Here is a 14,446-nt window from a genome sequence, read left to right as displayed (position 1 = left end):
GTGTGTGTGTGTGTGTGTGTGTGTGTGTGTGTGTGTGTGTGTGTGTGATGGGAGTATGTGGTATGTGGTTTAAAGCCAGCCATTGTTTATTCTGCATATCCTTCTCAGCATTCTTATTAACATTGTCATTTTATGCATAGTGGCCATTTTGTACAAAGAGAACTCTTCTATATTCTTTGGGCTAACAGAAACTAATTTCTGACATGGTTGTATAATAAGCAAAAAAATAAACAAATTATTTTAATTTCTGTATTGTTTTTACTGGTAAGAACCTGCTGGATTTGGCCAACCATGGTTAGTTGGCCATCTAGTGCATAATGTGAAACCTGTAATGATTGGGTAAATAATTTCTATGGACTAAAAATACCTGAGTTCAAGAATCTATCATTTATTACCTCTTTAACTTGAACAAGTTATTGAAACTTTTGGATCACTGGTGACCTCATGTTTTTTAGAAGTAGGTAGAGTTTGGTGTGGTGGCATATATCTGTAATACCACCAACCAAGAGGCAGAGACTTTCTTTTGGTATCTGGCCAGCTTGGTGTGCATAGTAAAACCCAGTCTCCAAAACAAACAAATAGTGGGAAAGTAGTACATTACCTAAGGAAACCTTGAGGATTAAAGTACACAGTATACTGAAAGAAGTTAAGAGCTTAGCATGGCTTCTATCACATGGTATAGGTACATGATACACATTAACACCAAATAAGGAAGAGCCAAGTGAAATAAGTCAATGTAATTGTGTAAAATTAATCAGGGCATAAACAAACATAACTATTGGAAAGTATTCTAAATCCTAAATATTAAAGAGAATTAAACAGCTGCCACCTTGAATTCTGGATTTCACTGGGAATTTTTAGAAGTCTGGTTTTAAAAATCCAAACAAATTATCCAAAGTACACGAACTTTGAATCCAATACTGGTGAAAGAGAGAGCATAATTTAGTGACAGTGGGAAGTTCTTAATCTAATATTGTAGTATGATACGGTAATAGGGATAAGACTAAGAAGGTTGAAATAGAAAATTCTACTGCTATAAGTGGGTATGCAAACATCTGAAAAATCACTCATGTGAATTTTTGAATTCGATGTTAAGATATGATTTTGACCCAAAAACCTATTATCAGGGTGCTTGAGAATCAAGACTATTTCATGTTTTTATTCTATTTTATTATATGAAGTTTGAATTAGGTTTAATTTCACCCTGGTGTGGTAGCACATACCTTTAATCCCAGTACTCAGGGAGTCAGAGTCAAGCAAATCGCTGTGACTTCAGGACTACCCAGTATAAAAAGGAAGTCCAGCACAGCCAAGGCTACACAGAGAAACTCTGTTTCAAAACACACACACACAAAACAAAAAAGTTTTCTTTTCATTATTGTATTTAAAGTGTGAAAAATTAGCATGCCTGTGGGAAAGTAGTACCTTTTAACATACTAGTACAGTGACGTTACATCTTCATTGCCAATGTAGTCGGGGTGAATAGGAGAGGGAATGTTGAAAATTACAAAGCATAGTATAAACTTGAAGTGCATCCAGAAAGCTAACAATATAGAGAAGCTACTAGGTTATAAGGACGTTGCACTTGATGAATTTACCTTAGTTCTTATTTGGCAAGTAATCCTCTAACCTGAACAGTCATAGGTAAGGCAGTTCCTACCTCTGTTCCTGGCTGCCTTAGTAGGTTTTAGATATTTTTAGTGGTCACTTTATAAATAAAATTTTTATTCACATAACTTTTTTAGATTGTCAATCCTTGCCTCCTACAATACTTAGATTATTCTTAAGTTTCATTTCAGGTTTCTTTATTGCTATCCTTTAACACTTCTCTACCTATCCAAAGCTAGTATTCTCTTTAAATACTCTTTATGCATGTTAGTGTAATATTGTGTAATTATTGTGTCATTGTGTCATCACTCATTCTTATATTGCCATGATTTTGGTTCTCCTTTCCTAAATTACAAAATTATAAATTTTGTTATCAGCATAGACAAAATAACCTTTAAAATATATAACTTGAAAGTATATTGGTATTTTTTTTGAAAATACCTTTGCCATTTTGTTTATATGACAATTCAAAAATTTTCATAGCATATTCTAGTTCTATTTAGTGAGTTGTAATCTAATTGTGAACTCTGTTCTCTTGATTATGTGCAAAAGATTCCTAGGCTTCCAGAATAAAGGACTTAGAAAATCCAAGTTAAGCCATAACAAGTCAGGCAATTCCTGAAATTCAGTAAATCCCACTAGACCAGAATCATGTGTGCTTACAAGGTCAGTTTTTGAAGTGAGATTATTGCAGAAAAGGTCGATAGTGAAAGTTTTGATATTTTTCAGCAGCAGTTGATAATGGGCCAGAGAGCTTAACATACTTTTTTGGCATTAAGGAGTTATCCCTTTAGTGAGGTGACATTTCTCTTCACTTCTTTCTGTTAAATCATGAGATGGAGTAGCTATGGTGATTCTCTCAACTCTTCTCTCTAGTCACTGTGGCATCTTACCTGACACAGTGGGCTCTGAAATGCTAATCCTCCCACTTAAACATTTTCCTGAATTGTTCATAAATGCCTAGGGCTGCGCCTGATCACTATTCTTTACTCTAACAGTTTTCTGTGATTCAGCCTTTAAAAGTGACAAAAACAAAAACATGAAAACCACATCCTCCAAATTCAGGAAGAAAAATCTTATGTTCAATTCACAGTGAATTATAGTAAAGCATAAGTAGCATATGAAAATAATACATGCTTCAAGATAGGCATTTGTGGATATATTTATTCAAAACCTTTTTTACACTGTATCAAAACATATACCATTACATTAATATGGGCCATCTGCTAAAACAGAGGAATTATTTTGCTGTATAGAACTATATGTGAATTGCCATATTAGAATGTGCATTGTACGTATGCTGCAAAGATCTTAGCATGCTTTTTATTTCCTAAAGTGTAACCAGTGGTCCAATTATAGAAGCCCTATGCTCTGTAGAACAAAGGATTGTTTCATTAGCTTGCTATTTCAAAGCCTTTTAGGTTTGAAACAAGCTAACAAGTCCAGTTCAATGTCTTCCTGTTCTCCTTATCTACTATACTGTTTTATCAGGTAGTCAGGCAAAAATAGAGTATCACTGTTGCCTTCAAATACTCTCAAATCTTGGAAGTCGAAGTCCCGGAGGACAGATAATGTTCCTCAATGACCTTATTCGCTATACTTTCACCCAAAGTCATAATTTTTTTCAATCCTGGACATTTAATTAACTACCTTTTGTGTACATTGCATTTGAAATTCTTGAAATGTCCCAGCAAATCTAATATGGATAGTCTTTAGGAACTTTCAGTGAACTTCCCAGTGTTCTCAGTGTTCTCTCTTTCTCCCTCCTTCTCTCTCTTCCTCCTTCCTTCCTTTTCCGCCCACTTCTTTTCCAAGTGCTGTGGACCAAACCTGGGTTCTTGTTCATGCTGGCAAGCCCTCGGCCATTAAACTAAACATCCAATCCCACCTTTGACCTATTAAATGTATATGTCCAAGTATATGTTGGACATTCTTGGTAATATTTCTGACATCTTTAACCTTCAAAATTTGATTAGTAAAACTTGTAAAAATAAAGATTATAATCTTGTGCATTTGCATTTATTCTTGGCAGAAACCTACATATGCATATCATTCTCTAGATATTTATATAGGGACTCTAACATTGTGTAACTTACCCTGAAGAGGTTCCTCAAGATGTAATTTGTTCTGGCTGTTGATTCAGGCACCCTTTCAGCCAACAGAATTTAAAATATTTTAGGAAAACCATAAGTTGCTTAAAAATAAGAATGTAGATTTACATTATTTAAATTTGTTCAGATTCTGATTTTTTTTTTTTTTTTTTTTACTGAATTGAATCATGTTATGAAAATAGAGATATGTTTGACTCTGTTACTATGGACTCTTCTTACTCTGAAGAATATTTTAAACATATAGAGTTACATACATTAACAAGTTGAAGGAACCTAGAGAGCATGTGATGTGATAAGTGAAAATTTTTGTACTTAACAGAAATACCATTTTATAGTGTCTCAGTGGCTAGTAATGTTGAAAACATAGGGCAGCCTTGTTGAAAGTTTCCCAATATGCTATGATAATTTTATTTTTAAAAGTTAGAACAACAAAATGAAATAGGGAACACTACAAACAATGAGCATTAAAGTTTTGGTTTTATGTAGCTGTATAGGCATGTCTACATAGACATCAGTTAGTCTTATGTTTTTCTGGGCTTGATACCTTCTGGTAACAAAATGTTTCCTTACCCATTTCTTCCCAAAGACTAGGAGTTATGGTTAGAGCCAGCAACCTTCATAGTTCCTAGGAAAAATGAAGACTGTCTGCCTTTAGCATCACTTTATTTTCCTGCTGAACACTGCTCCAGTAGCTTGTTTTGGCTATTCCAGATGCTGTGGATGATAAGAAACACAGCATAGGTATACCAAGAGCTCATAGGCTTGAGCAGCATTCTAGCATCATAAACCTTAGCTCTGCATTTTCTCTTCTCATGTTTAAAATTTTGAAATAAAACAGGCTACATAGTTTGTATTTGATAGTAAAGTGCTTTGTCTTCATCTCCTGACAGCAAGAAGTCTTCAAGTAAGTAGCTTAACTTTTTTATTCAGTATTTCCCCAGCTTATTTGATGTTAGAAATCTTTTGAGACACATATAAATGTCCCTGGTGATAAGAACACGTACCAGCACTTAGTTTTGGAGCCTATCTAGACAGGATTTCAACATGCAGAGTCCTATAAGAGCAATGGAAAAGGGAATCCAGGAAGTCAGTTGTGAGAGTTACATGCTGAACAAGGCCTGAACCATGAGAATAAAAGACAGGAAGATTGGGTGAGGCAGGAAAGGTAGAATTAAGAGGTATGAAAGAATGAGTGGAAGCACATGGTGTATGTGAGGAACTGTGCAGTATCTCAGTATCATGTTACAAAAGTAAGAAATCATGTCAGGAGAATTCAGTCTGAATTGTACAGCTTTATACAACATGACTGACCTATAAAATAAATGGTAACCTCAAAGTTGCATAAAAGCTTCATGTTTCAAATTGTTTTAAATAAAGCTTTGAATTTATTTTGAAAATAGAAAAAATTTGAGATGAATAATTATAGCTGGATTTTCTCCCATATATGGCTGTTGAGTTGTAATGTTACTTGTGGTTTAAACAGTTCAATCATCTGTGAACATTTTAATGTAGGAATAATGCATTTTCCTTATAAAAGTTAATTGAATTATTTTTTTTTACTTTAAAATTAATCATAGGATAATCTACCTATGGGAAAAAATAAAATTTTTTTTTTAAATTTACAGTTTGGGTTTTTCCTGTCCAGCATTTTTGCTTACTATAAAATAAATTTAAAAAATGTACCCTTACACCATATAGACATAGATGTATGGTCTGGAAAGATAGCTCAGTTGAAATTGTGAGGTCTTGAGCTCTACCCCCAAAATCCATGAAACCAAAAGCTAGAAGTGGTGGTGTGTACTTAGAATCTCAGCACTGGACATACAGATATAGGAGATGTCTGGGACTGACTGTCCAGCCAGCCTAGCTTATCTAGTAAGCTCTAGGTGAGAAAAACAGCTAGATGGTATTTGAGGAATGATAGCTAAGGTTGTCATCTGGCCTCTGTATTAATGGGTACACACAGGCATGCACACAGAGAAAGGAACAGGTACACAAAAAGAAACAGCATGTTGAAACATTTTAAGCATAATTTATGTATATAATCCTAAATGTAATATTCATTTAACTTTTTACTTTGTACAATATAAACATGGCATTTGAAGATTGATACTTCATTCTGTTAGATAGGCCATTGTTCTATAACTCTAGAAAGACTTTAGTTTTTCCAATCATAGTTTTTACAGTTCCTGTTTTCTTACTGCCAATTATACATATTAATCTTCAGAACTGGGATTATTGAATCATAAAGTAGGGATATATTTGCCATTTGACACATGGCAGTACAGTAGCTTCTTAAAAGTAGAGCACTTTATATTTTGCATTTGAAGTCTATTAGAGGTTTTATTTTCTCAGCTTTTGAGGGCAATCATTTTAAAATGACAACAATGCTGATGCATACTTTGTGGGTTCAGTAATTTATGAGTATACTGACTATACTGACTATTTTCTCATAGTTTTAATGGTAAGTTAAACCCATTAAAATCTTTCTGTTTAATACTTTAAACTTGACCTAAGGGTTACTCTTGATATGAAGCTTTTTTTTTTTAATTTTTTTTGAGGTATCCATCACGAATTGAAAAAATTGATTATGAAGAAGGGAAGATGTTAGTTCATTTTGAGCGCTGGAGTCATCGTTATGATGAGTGGATTTATTGGGACAGCAACAGGTTGCGACCCCTTGAAAGACCTGCACTAAGAAAAGAAGGGCTAAAGGATGAGGAAGATTTCTTTGTAAGTAGGAAGCTTTTTCCATTTGTTGCTTTTAAAGATAAAAAAATGAAAATTTTAAAGGACTGTAAAATTTAACAGCCTTTTTTGTTAATGAAATGTTTGTTATATATGGAATTGATCTTAAAAGTTGTTTGAATAGGATTTTAAAGCTGGAGAAGAAGTTCTGGCTCGTTGGACAGACTGTCGCTATTACCCTGCCAAGATTGAAGCAATTAACAAAGAAGGTATGCATTTGACATGACCAGAGAATTAAATAGGATTGAGAGAAAATTTCTTTATTTCAAATTTCAGTGAAGGTATATGGCTGTCACATAGAACTTGATTCTTGTTTTATGTTGTTATGTGTGGATTTCTTGCTGGTATTCTTTACAGGAACATTTGTTAAATATTGTTAAGTGTGACATGGCTCATGGCTTCACAGCCTGAATCAAATAAATCAAGTGTTTTAGTAAGATTTCCCATGAGCCTGGAAATCTTTTAGACAAATAATAAACTTGAATGCTTACTGGTTTTCAAAGAAACAATCACTGGACACCAAGTGATAGCCTTGTGAGGACATTTGGTCTACTCAGGGGACACCTCCTTTAAGTTGTGAAAGACATATAAACTAGTTAAAGAAGAGCTAGAAGAGCTTTGTTTGGGATGGAATAGTGGGGAAATGGATAGACAGAGGCAAAGATTAATATGTGGAGAACATTGGAATCTCGCTAAAGGATTTGAATTTTATTTGGAAGTGATAAAAGCAATGGAGGAATATAAACTTTGGGTTAAAATTAAAAATAAGCTTGAAAAAATAGAAGGTAAGACACAGGCAGAAAATATGTAAAAGGATGTATATGGAATTTGGTATGAAAAATAACAGTAGTCTTAATTGATAATCATTTTAAAAAGATCTCAGTCCCACTTATGGTTTCAGTGATTTGGAGCTGCAGATGATATTATGGTTTCATTTCTAGTAGTTACCCACTCACTGCAGGAAGAGGCAAGAGACTGCTTTGTCACTGGGTGTGCAGATCATTGCCCCTTTTTCTTTGGGTGCTTACACTTCTATGGAGCTGTGTTCCACCACGAATTTGCTTAACTATTATGCCTAGACACCCTCAATGTTCATTCCAGAGCCTGGCACAGAATAGGTTGGTCAATAGAAGTATGGGCAAAGTGAATCTGTTCTCTTAGGTCCTAAGTCCATCTCAAATCAGACAAAGTAAAAGCACACAATGCTCTGTAACTAAGATCAGCAGTGTTGAGTGTGGAGTACTTTAGGACTTGCCGTAATTCGTAAGCACATGCTTGTGCAGTTGTGTACACAAATGCACAAACAAACCATAGTCACTGCTTATCCTATTCTATTTATCTATTTATCTATTTATCTATCTATCTATTTATTTATTTATTTATTTATTTATTTATTTATCTATTTATTCTATTTATAGGTTTTAAAACAGAAAGTTAAGTTTATATTAGAAATGTGGTGCTACTGGTACAGTGAGTGCTGAGATTTTTGGAGTAGTTATAGGGAGTCTTTAGTGAAATACTAATAGCTATTTTCTTAAACTCTTCACTAGAAGTATTAATTTTGATTTCTATATACCTCACATAGTAGATAAACCTGCATCTTTCCTTTAAGAGGAAAAATTGGGAGTTGGGGAAACTCCCTGTTCATTATAAAAGCAAAATGAAACTAACTAATGTGGGCATTTAGATATTTGTGATATAGCTTACATAACTGAAAAGAGAGCAGTACAAATCTATGAATATGAACATAAATATCTAGGAGGCCATTTATCAACATGACATTTCAGCAAAACAATAAGTTCTCCCTTGAACCTATGATTTTCCTAGGCATGAATTTTGACCATGTTTATGGTACCAGGCCTGAACCTATGGAAAGGCCTCAAAAGAGCAATTGCTTACCACCTCCCATATCCTGTGTAGTCTTGTCCCTATTGCACTAATGAACACATCTTGTTCAGGAGGTTGATACTACATCATATAGGGTAAGACCATTGATTACTCTTCTCCCCCAGTAGCCTGCACATCCCCTCTCCACACAGACAGCAGTAATTAGACTCAATGAGTTATTAAAATATAAAAGGAACATGGAATTTGGAGAAAGATAGGTTATGGGTAGAGTTTGAGGGAGAAAAGTGGTGAGGATATGGATATGATAAAGATACATTTTATCCATGTATAAAATTTTCTTTTTTTTTTTCTTAGAAAATAGTTATTTTATTTTATTTATTTTATTTTATTTTTCTTTTTAGTTACATTTTGTTAACTCTGTGTCCCAGCTGTATCCCGATCCCTCATTCCGTCCCCAACCCCACACTCCCTCCCTGGTCTCCTCCCTGCCCCTTTCCAAGTCCCCTGATAGGGGAGGACCTCCTCCCCTTTCATCTGACCCTGTTTTATCAGGTATCTTCAGGGCTGGCTGCAAAGTCCTCCTCTGTGGCCTAACAGACTGCTCCTCCCCTGGGGGGGGGGGGTGTCAAACAGCCTGCCCTTGAGATCCTGTTAGAAATAGTCCGTGTTCCCCTTACTTTGGAAAACTACTTGGTTACTGAGCTACCACGGGCCACATCCGAGCAGAAGTTCTAGGTTATATCCATAGATGGTCCTTGGTTGAGTGTCAGTCTCAGAAAAGACCCTGTGCCCAGATATATTTGGTCCTTGTAGAGCTCCTATCCTTTCCATATCATACTAACTTCCCTTCTTTCATATGATTCCCTGCACTCTGCCAAGGGTTTGGTTATGAGTCTTAGTGTCTGCTTTGAAACACTGCTAGGTAGAGTCTTTCAGATGCCTTTTGTGGTAGACTCCTGTCATAAGTTCAATGCACATCCCATTTGTCTTTCTAAATGAGGATTAATCACCTTCGCCTGTGTCCACTTTCTTCATTATCTTCTATAGGTGTGTAGATTTCATTATGTTTATCATGTCTTGTAGGTCTATATAAGCGAGTATATACCAAGTTTGTCTTTCTCCTTCTGGGATACTTCACTCAGAATGATCTTTTCTAGATCCCACCACTTGCCTGCAAATTTCATGATTTCCTCCTTTTTGATTGCTGAGTAGTATTCCATTCAAACAATAAAAAAGTGAAGAAGGGCAGATAGGAAATATGGATTAGAGAGGTCAGAGACGTTTTCAGTTTGAGGATGGTCATTGAAAAGTGGTTAGAGTTAGGTTCAGTAAGAGATACAGGGAGGCATCCAAGTGGAGGAAATAGAATGAAAAGGGTTGGAGGAATAAAGGCCCTGCCAGTGTGTACAGACAACACGGGCTACCAAGGAGTGCCATGTGGGGGAAAGAAATGAAGAAACAGTTGCGGGAATGATGGTAGTACAAGGTATATATACAATTTGGCATTCTTAAAATTTTCCATTGTCCTTATATCCATCCTACTCACTTGATCATTGTTTCATAAGTTCTAGCTTAGGTTTAGAACTTTGCAATATTGAATTATGAAAGTATATGAAGATGTGAAGTGAAATTGATTTTTCAAGTTACAAAAAAAGAAATTGTTACATACCATTGGCTTTGGAGTCAACTTCATACCAATTTATAATAATGATCATGTTTCTTGGTTGTACTTTTGTAAAGGCCAGTTACCTACTTAAAGTGGTGTTCCATTTTTCCGTAAGTTTAAAATCTACCTGACTTTTCCTATAAACCCTGTTTAATACTGACTTGCTGGCAGGAGACCTGCCACAGAAAGTGAGTGTGGTCAGCATCTGCAAGCAGACCAATGCAGGAAGGGAAAGGTACAGCTGGCTTTCACAGCATGGTAGAGATTGTTGTACTGCTGTTGAGCTGAGCACCACAGTTGCCATTCTCAACTCATTAAGGTGGTTGTGTTGATCTGCAAACAACTCCTATATTGATGCTTTCAAAGTTATTTTCTAACTTAAACTTCACGTATGAGAATATTCTTTTGCCACTTTAATACTATTGTAAATCTCCCTGAGAAAATGATCCTTATCATATAGTAAGTTTTTCTCTCTGTTACCTACTTTAAAATTGAAAAAGATCCAATTATCATTCTTGTACAAATACTGTTTTTTGTAAATAGGGTTTTATTTTTATGAGATAATTTTAAGGATATTATGTCTTTACAATAAATTTCAAAATTCTTCAGTAAAGATCAAAGTTACATTCAGCTAAGTTATCAGGAATTTGTGTACATTTTAAGGGAAGAACTAGTTCATAATTGTTTATAGATGGAGAGAGAGAATATATTTAATAACTCAGTGGAGTGCTTACAGGAGATTGTGCCCATATTAGTGCAATCACAAAGCATCCTTTTACATCATAACACTATTGTTAGACCCCCAAGTGCTGCTATAACGTTGCATGATACTTTCTAATTACTCTGACTGCTCCTATTTCAGGAACATTCACAGTTCAGTTTTATGATGGCGTTATCCGTTGTTTAAAAAGAATGCACATTAAAGCCATGCCTGAGGACGCTAAGGGGCAGGTAAGAATGTTCAGTATTCCTGGATATTTAAGGGATATCTTTGTGATCAACATGCATATGTATATATTTTATTAAATGAACTAATTGTAGGGTTATGTGCTGAGAGCCCCAAATAGCAGCAAGAAAGAGAAGCTTAGTATGTAAAATAAATTATACATTTGATTTTTGCTTCTTTGGTTTTAGACCTGCTAAAGTTATAGGTCACTAGTTTCTGTTCCAGGTGAAATCCCAGCATCCACTAAGCTGGTGTTGTCCTTTCGACCCAGCTGGATCGTGTAACCAGTCTATGGGAAGTGAGGTAAGTGCCTTTTTGCTTTTAAATTTTGTTGTTTTATCTGGTATATAGTCTTATTTAGAAAGATATTTTTTAATATTAAATTTTACATAAGTTTCTTATCTTCTTCTTTCCTTCTACAAATCATTGTTATTCACCTTTCTTAAAAGGCGCTTACCTGACACTCTGTAGGCTGTTTCAGGTAGGGCTCTCTGAGTAGCATAATGGAAGCAGTACATTCTATGCTTTGCCACTGCACAAAGCAAAATAAATGGTGAGCATTGAACAAGAGTCTAGGATGGAGCAAAAAACAAACAAACAAACAAAAAAAACATTTCATTTGCTTAATATGCTTCCTCAAACATTGGAAAGAAAGGTGCCATTGGAACAAAAACTATTTTCTTTTATGTTCTGCTGTTATTTGGGATTTTCAGCACCTGGACCTACAATTAATTTAAGAACTTGAAAGTAATCAATGAAAATGTCTAATGTGAAAATATGTTCCCTATTTGTTCCATACCATGTAACAAAAAATGTTATCCTTAAGTATGTCAAAAAAAAAAATCATATGGTTAGTTTCAGTTAGGCATAAACATTTTATGGCCTGCAAATGTCTAAATTCACAGTTGAAATAATTATATTTGAGTATTCTGAAAAGTGTGATTGCTTCTGAAATGATCAGAGTTTCATATGTGTGTATATGTAAATGCAATTTAAAGTTAAAATACTTTCAATCAACAAGTCACTTTGTGTCTCCTTGTGTTTGTATTAAAAAAATATTTTTAAGCATCTAGTAGTATCCTTTTTAGTTACTGAGTAGGAAGACCGATCAAAATATTGGGAGCATAGTTTGCTCCATAACGTTAAACCAATTTCTTCTTTTACTTTAATATTGTGACTCTGTTACTGTAGTTATTCAGATGTCATGAAATGACACTCTTATTTTGCCTTGAAATTTTTAAAGTGGTCTCTTGAGGCAATTTGGTTTGTGGTTAAATAACAGGTTATAGAAATTAGATTTGTTGGATGTGATCTTTGGAAGTATTTAGTCACATTACAATGTGCATTAACATTAAGATCAATGCCAAAATACAAAACCACTTAAAGAGTACTTGATTGGCAATATATTTCTTTGAATTTTTCATTTTCCTTATAATTTGTAATTATATGCAGATTAAAATATTTACTAAGTATTTGTATAAGTTATTTTATGAGTTTTTCCCCAAATGGGTATTTACTTTACCTAGGAAATACAATAAAACAGGTAATTAGGAAAGCCTAAGATTTTTTTTTTCTAGAATTTGAATACTTTGGGAATCCTTGTGTGAAAATATGAAGAAAAGTTTCTTACACTAACTTAGCAAAAAATAATGCATTGAATAAATGTACAGTGGAAATGTTTTCCCTAAATCTTCTTTAACACCTGAGTAAGATGAGACATTAATAGCAATTTTATGTAAGTGAACTTCCAGATTTGTTTTCTTAAGCTTAAATAAAAGTCCTGATGCTATTGTTGTTGACTTTGAGACTAGACGGTTGGTGCTCTTCCACTCTGGTTGCACATTATTTTTTCTTTTTTATTATTATTGTTATTATTTATTAAAATTTATTCACTTTGTATCCTGGCTGTAGCCCCCACCCCTCATCTCCTCCTGGTCCTACCCTTCCTCCTTCTTCCCTCCTCTATGTCCCTCCTTTAGTCTATTGATAGGGGAGGTCCTTCTCCCCTACTGTCTGTCCATAGCCTATCAGGTCTCATCAGAACTCTCTGGATCTTCTTTCGCTGTGGCCTAGTAAGGCCACCTCACCAGGGGGAGGTGATTAAAGAGTGAGCAATGGAGTTCATGCCAGTGACTGCCTCTGCTCCCCTCAGTAGGGAACCCCTATGGAGACTGAACTCTCCATGGGCTACATCTGAACAGGATGGTCTAGGTCCTCTGAATGCATGGTCCTTGGTTGATTCATCAGTCTCTGCAGGGTCCCCTAGGCCCACATATTTTGGCTTTGTTAGTCTTGTGTAACTCCTGTTCCCTCCAGGTCTTTCTGTCTCCCCCTTCCATGTGATTCCCTGTACTCTGCTCAAAGTTTGGCTATGAGTCTCAGCATCTGCTTCCATACTCTGCTGGGTAAAGTCTTTCAGAGGCCCTCTGTAGAAGGCTCCTGTTCTGATCCCTGTCTTCTACTTCCAATGTCTGTCCTGTTTGAAATGTAGGCCTTCATGTACTGTGTTTGCAGACATTGACCTTCACTAGGAAATATAGTATGGTAGACATAATTGACTGTACAAACTAAGATGCCCTGTTATTATCCCTGTCTTTTCTATAATTGTAAATGTCTTAGTAGTATTGATCCATACTTATGAAGCTGACATTTCCCAGGATAGAGAACAGTTCTCACACTTAGTGAGTGTCATACTACTTGCTGTTCTCCATGATTTCCCACTTGTACTAAGCATAGCAGCAGTAACTATAGAACAAGGAACTGAGGTGTTTATTTTAAATTTGAAGTCTGTAAGCACAGCCTCACACTCCATTCTTTCTGAAAGTTTGTTGATATTAAGTATTGATTGAAGATTAGCCTATAAATTGTGTGTAAATCCTGCATTTCCCATTTTTGGTAGGTTACATCTGTTGATTTATTGATGTTAGCAGATGTTAGTTTGAAGGTAAAAAATAACTTGAAATGGAAATTACCTCTAACTATGTCTAACATTGCTCTGATGACAACTAAAACAAACTGGAGCCACATCCCTTCTTCTAATAATTTTGTAAACATACATTCACTCTGCATGAAACACTTCTGGTGTGGTTGTACTTACTCCTCCTCCTTCATTCACTTTGTTGGCCACTCCTTGGTTTTCCTCTTTTGGAGTTACTCTCCTCACTACTTTATTGTGAGCATCAAAGCTCAACCGTTAGTGATAGCAGTCACTAGCTAATTCCTCTTCTCCTAAGTCCTTCCGCATGCATCCCCATCCTTGCATACACTGGCTTCTCTGCCTTCCTTTAATATCTTTCATCTTGTTTGCAGGACTTGCTTCCCCCTTTTTAGCTGTTTTATCTTTTCCAGCCAATTCTCCTTGTCTTTAGAAACCAACTCCAAGTCCATATCTCTGAAATCTCCTATTAGTCTTTCTTTTCAGTCAGAATAAGTCTTTTCTGTTGTCTCATGGTATTTTTATTTTTCTAGTGTGTGTCCTGTCACATCATCCTTTTCTTCTTTTCTTTTAAAAGATGGTCT

The 14,446-nt window shown here is 35.3% G+C and overlaps 1 protein-coding gene across 11 annotated transcripts in view; it reads left to right on the top strand.

The window, feature by feature from the left end:
• Phf20l1 (PHD finger protein 20 like 1) overlaps nt 1-14,446 on the top strand; it is a 76,995-nt gene that overhangs the window by 8,143 nt on the left and 54,406 nt on the right. For 7 of the 11 annotated variants that reach the window (XR_008722342.1, XR_008722340.1, XR_008722341.1 and 4 more), the window contains 4 exons: nt 6,281-6,452; nt 6,592-6,676; nt 10,844-10,932; nt 11,141-11,230. Coding sequence is in view for 8 of the 11 variants with exons in the window: in XM_055626298.1 (XP_055482273.1) it covers nt 6,281-6,452; nt 6,592-6,676; nt 10,844-10,932; nt 11,141-11,230 (436 nt within the window). In the remaining 3 variants the exon portion in view is untranslated. The remainder of the gene's footprint in view (nt 1-6,280; nt 6,453-6,591; nt 6,677-10,843; nt 10,933-11,140; nt 11,231-14,446) is intronic. The other 4 variants (XM_055626301.1, XM_055626300.1, XM_055626304.1 and 1 more) reach the window with 2 other exon arrangements.

The sequence above is a fragment of the Psammomys obesus genome, unplaced genomic scaffold, assembly GCF_907164565.1.
Source record: "Psammomys obesus unplaced genomic scaffold, mPsaObe1.curated_primary_1811, whole genome shotgun sequence".
In the NCBI taxonomy this organism is placed as follows: Eukaryota; Metazoa; Chordata; class Mammalia; order Rodentia; family Muridae; genus Psammomys; species Psammomys obesus.
This window is presented reverse-complemented; position numbering and strand designations above follow the sequence as displayed.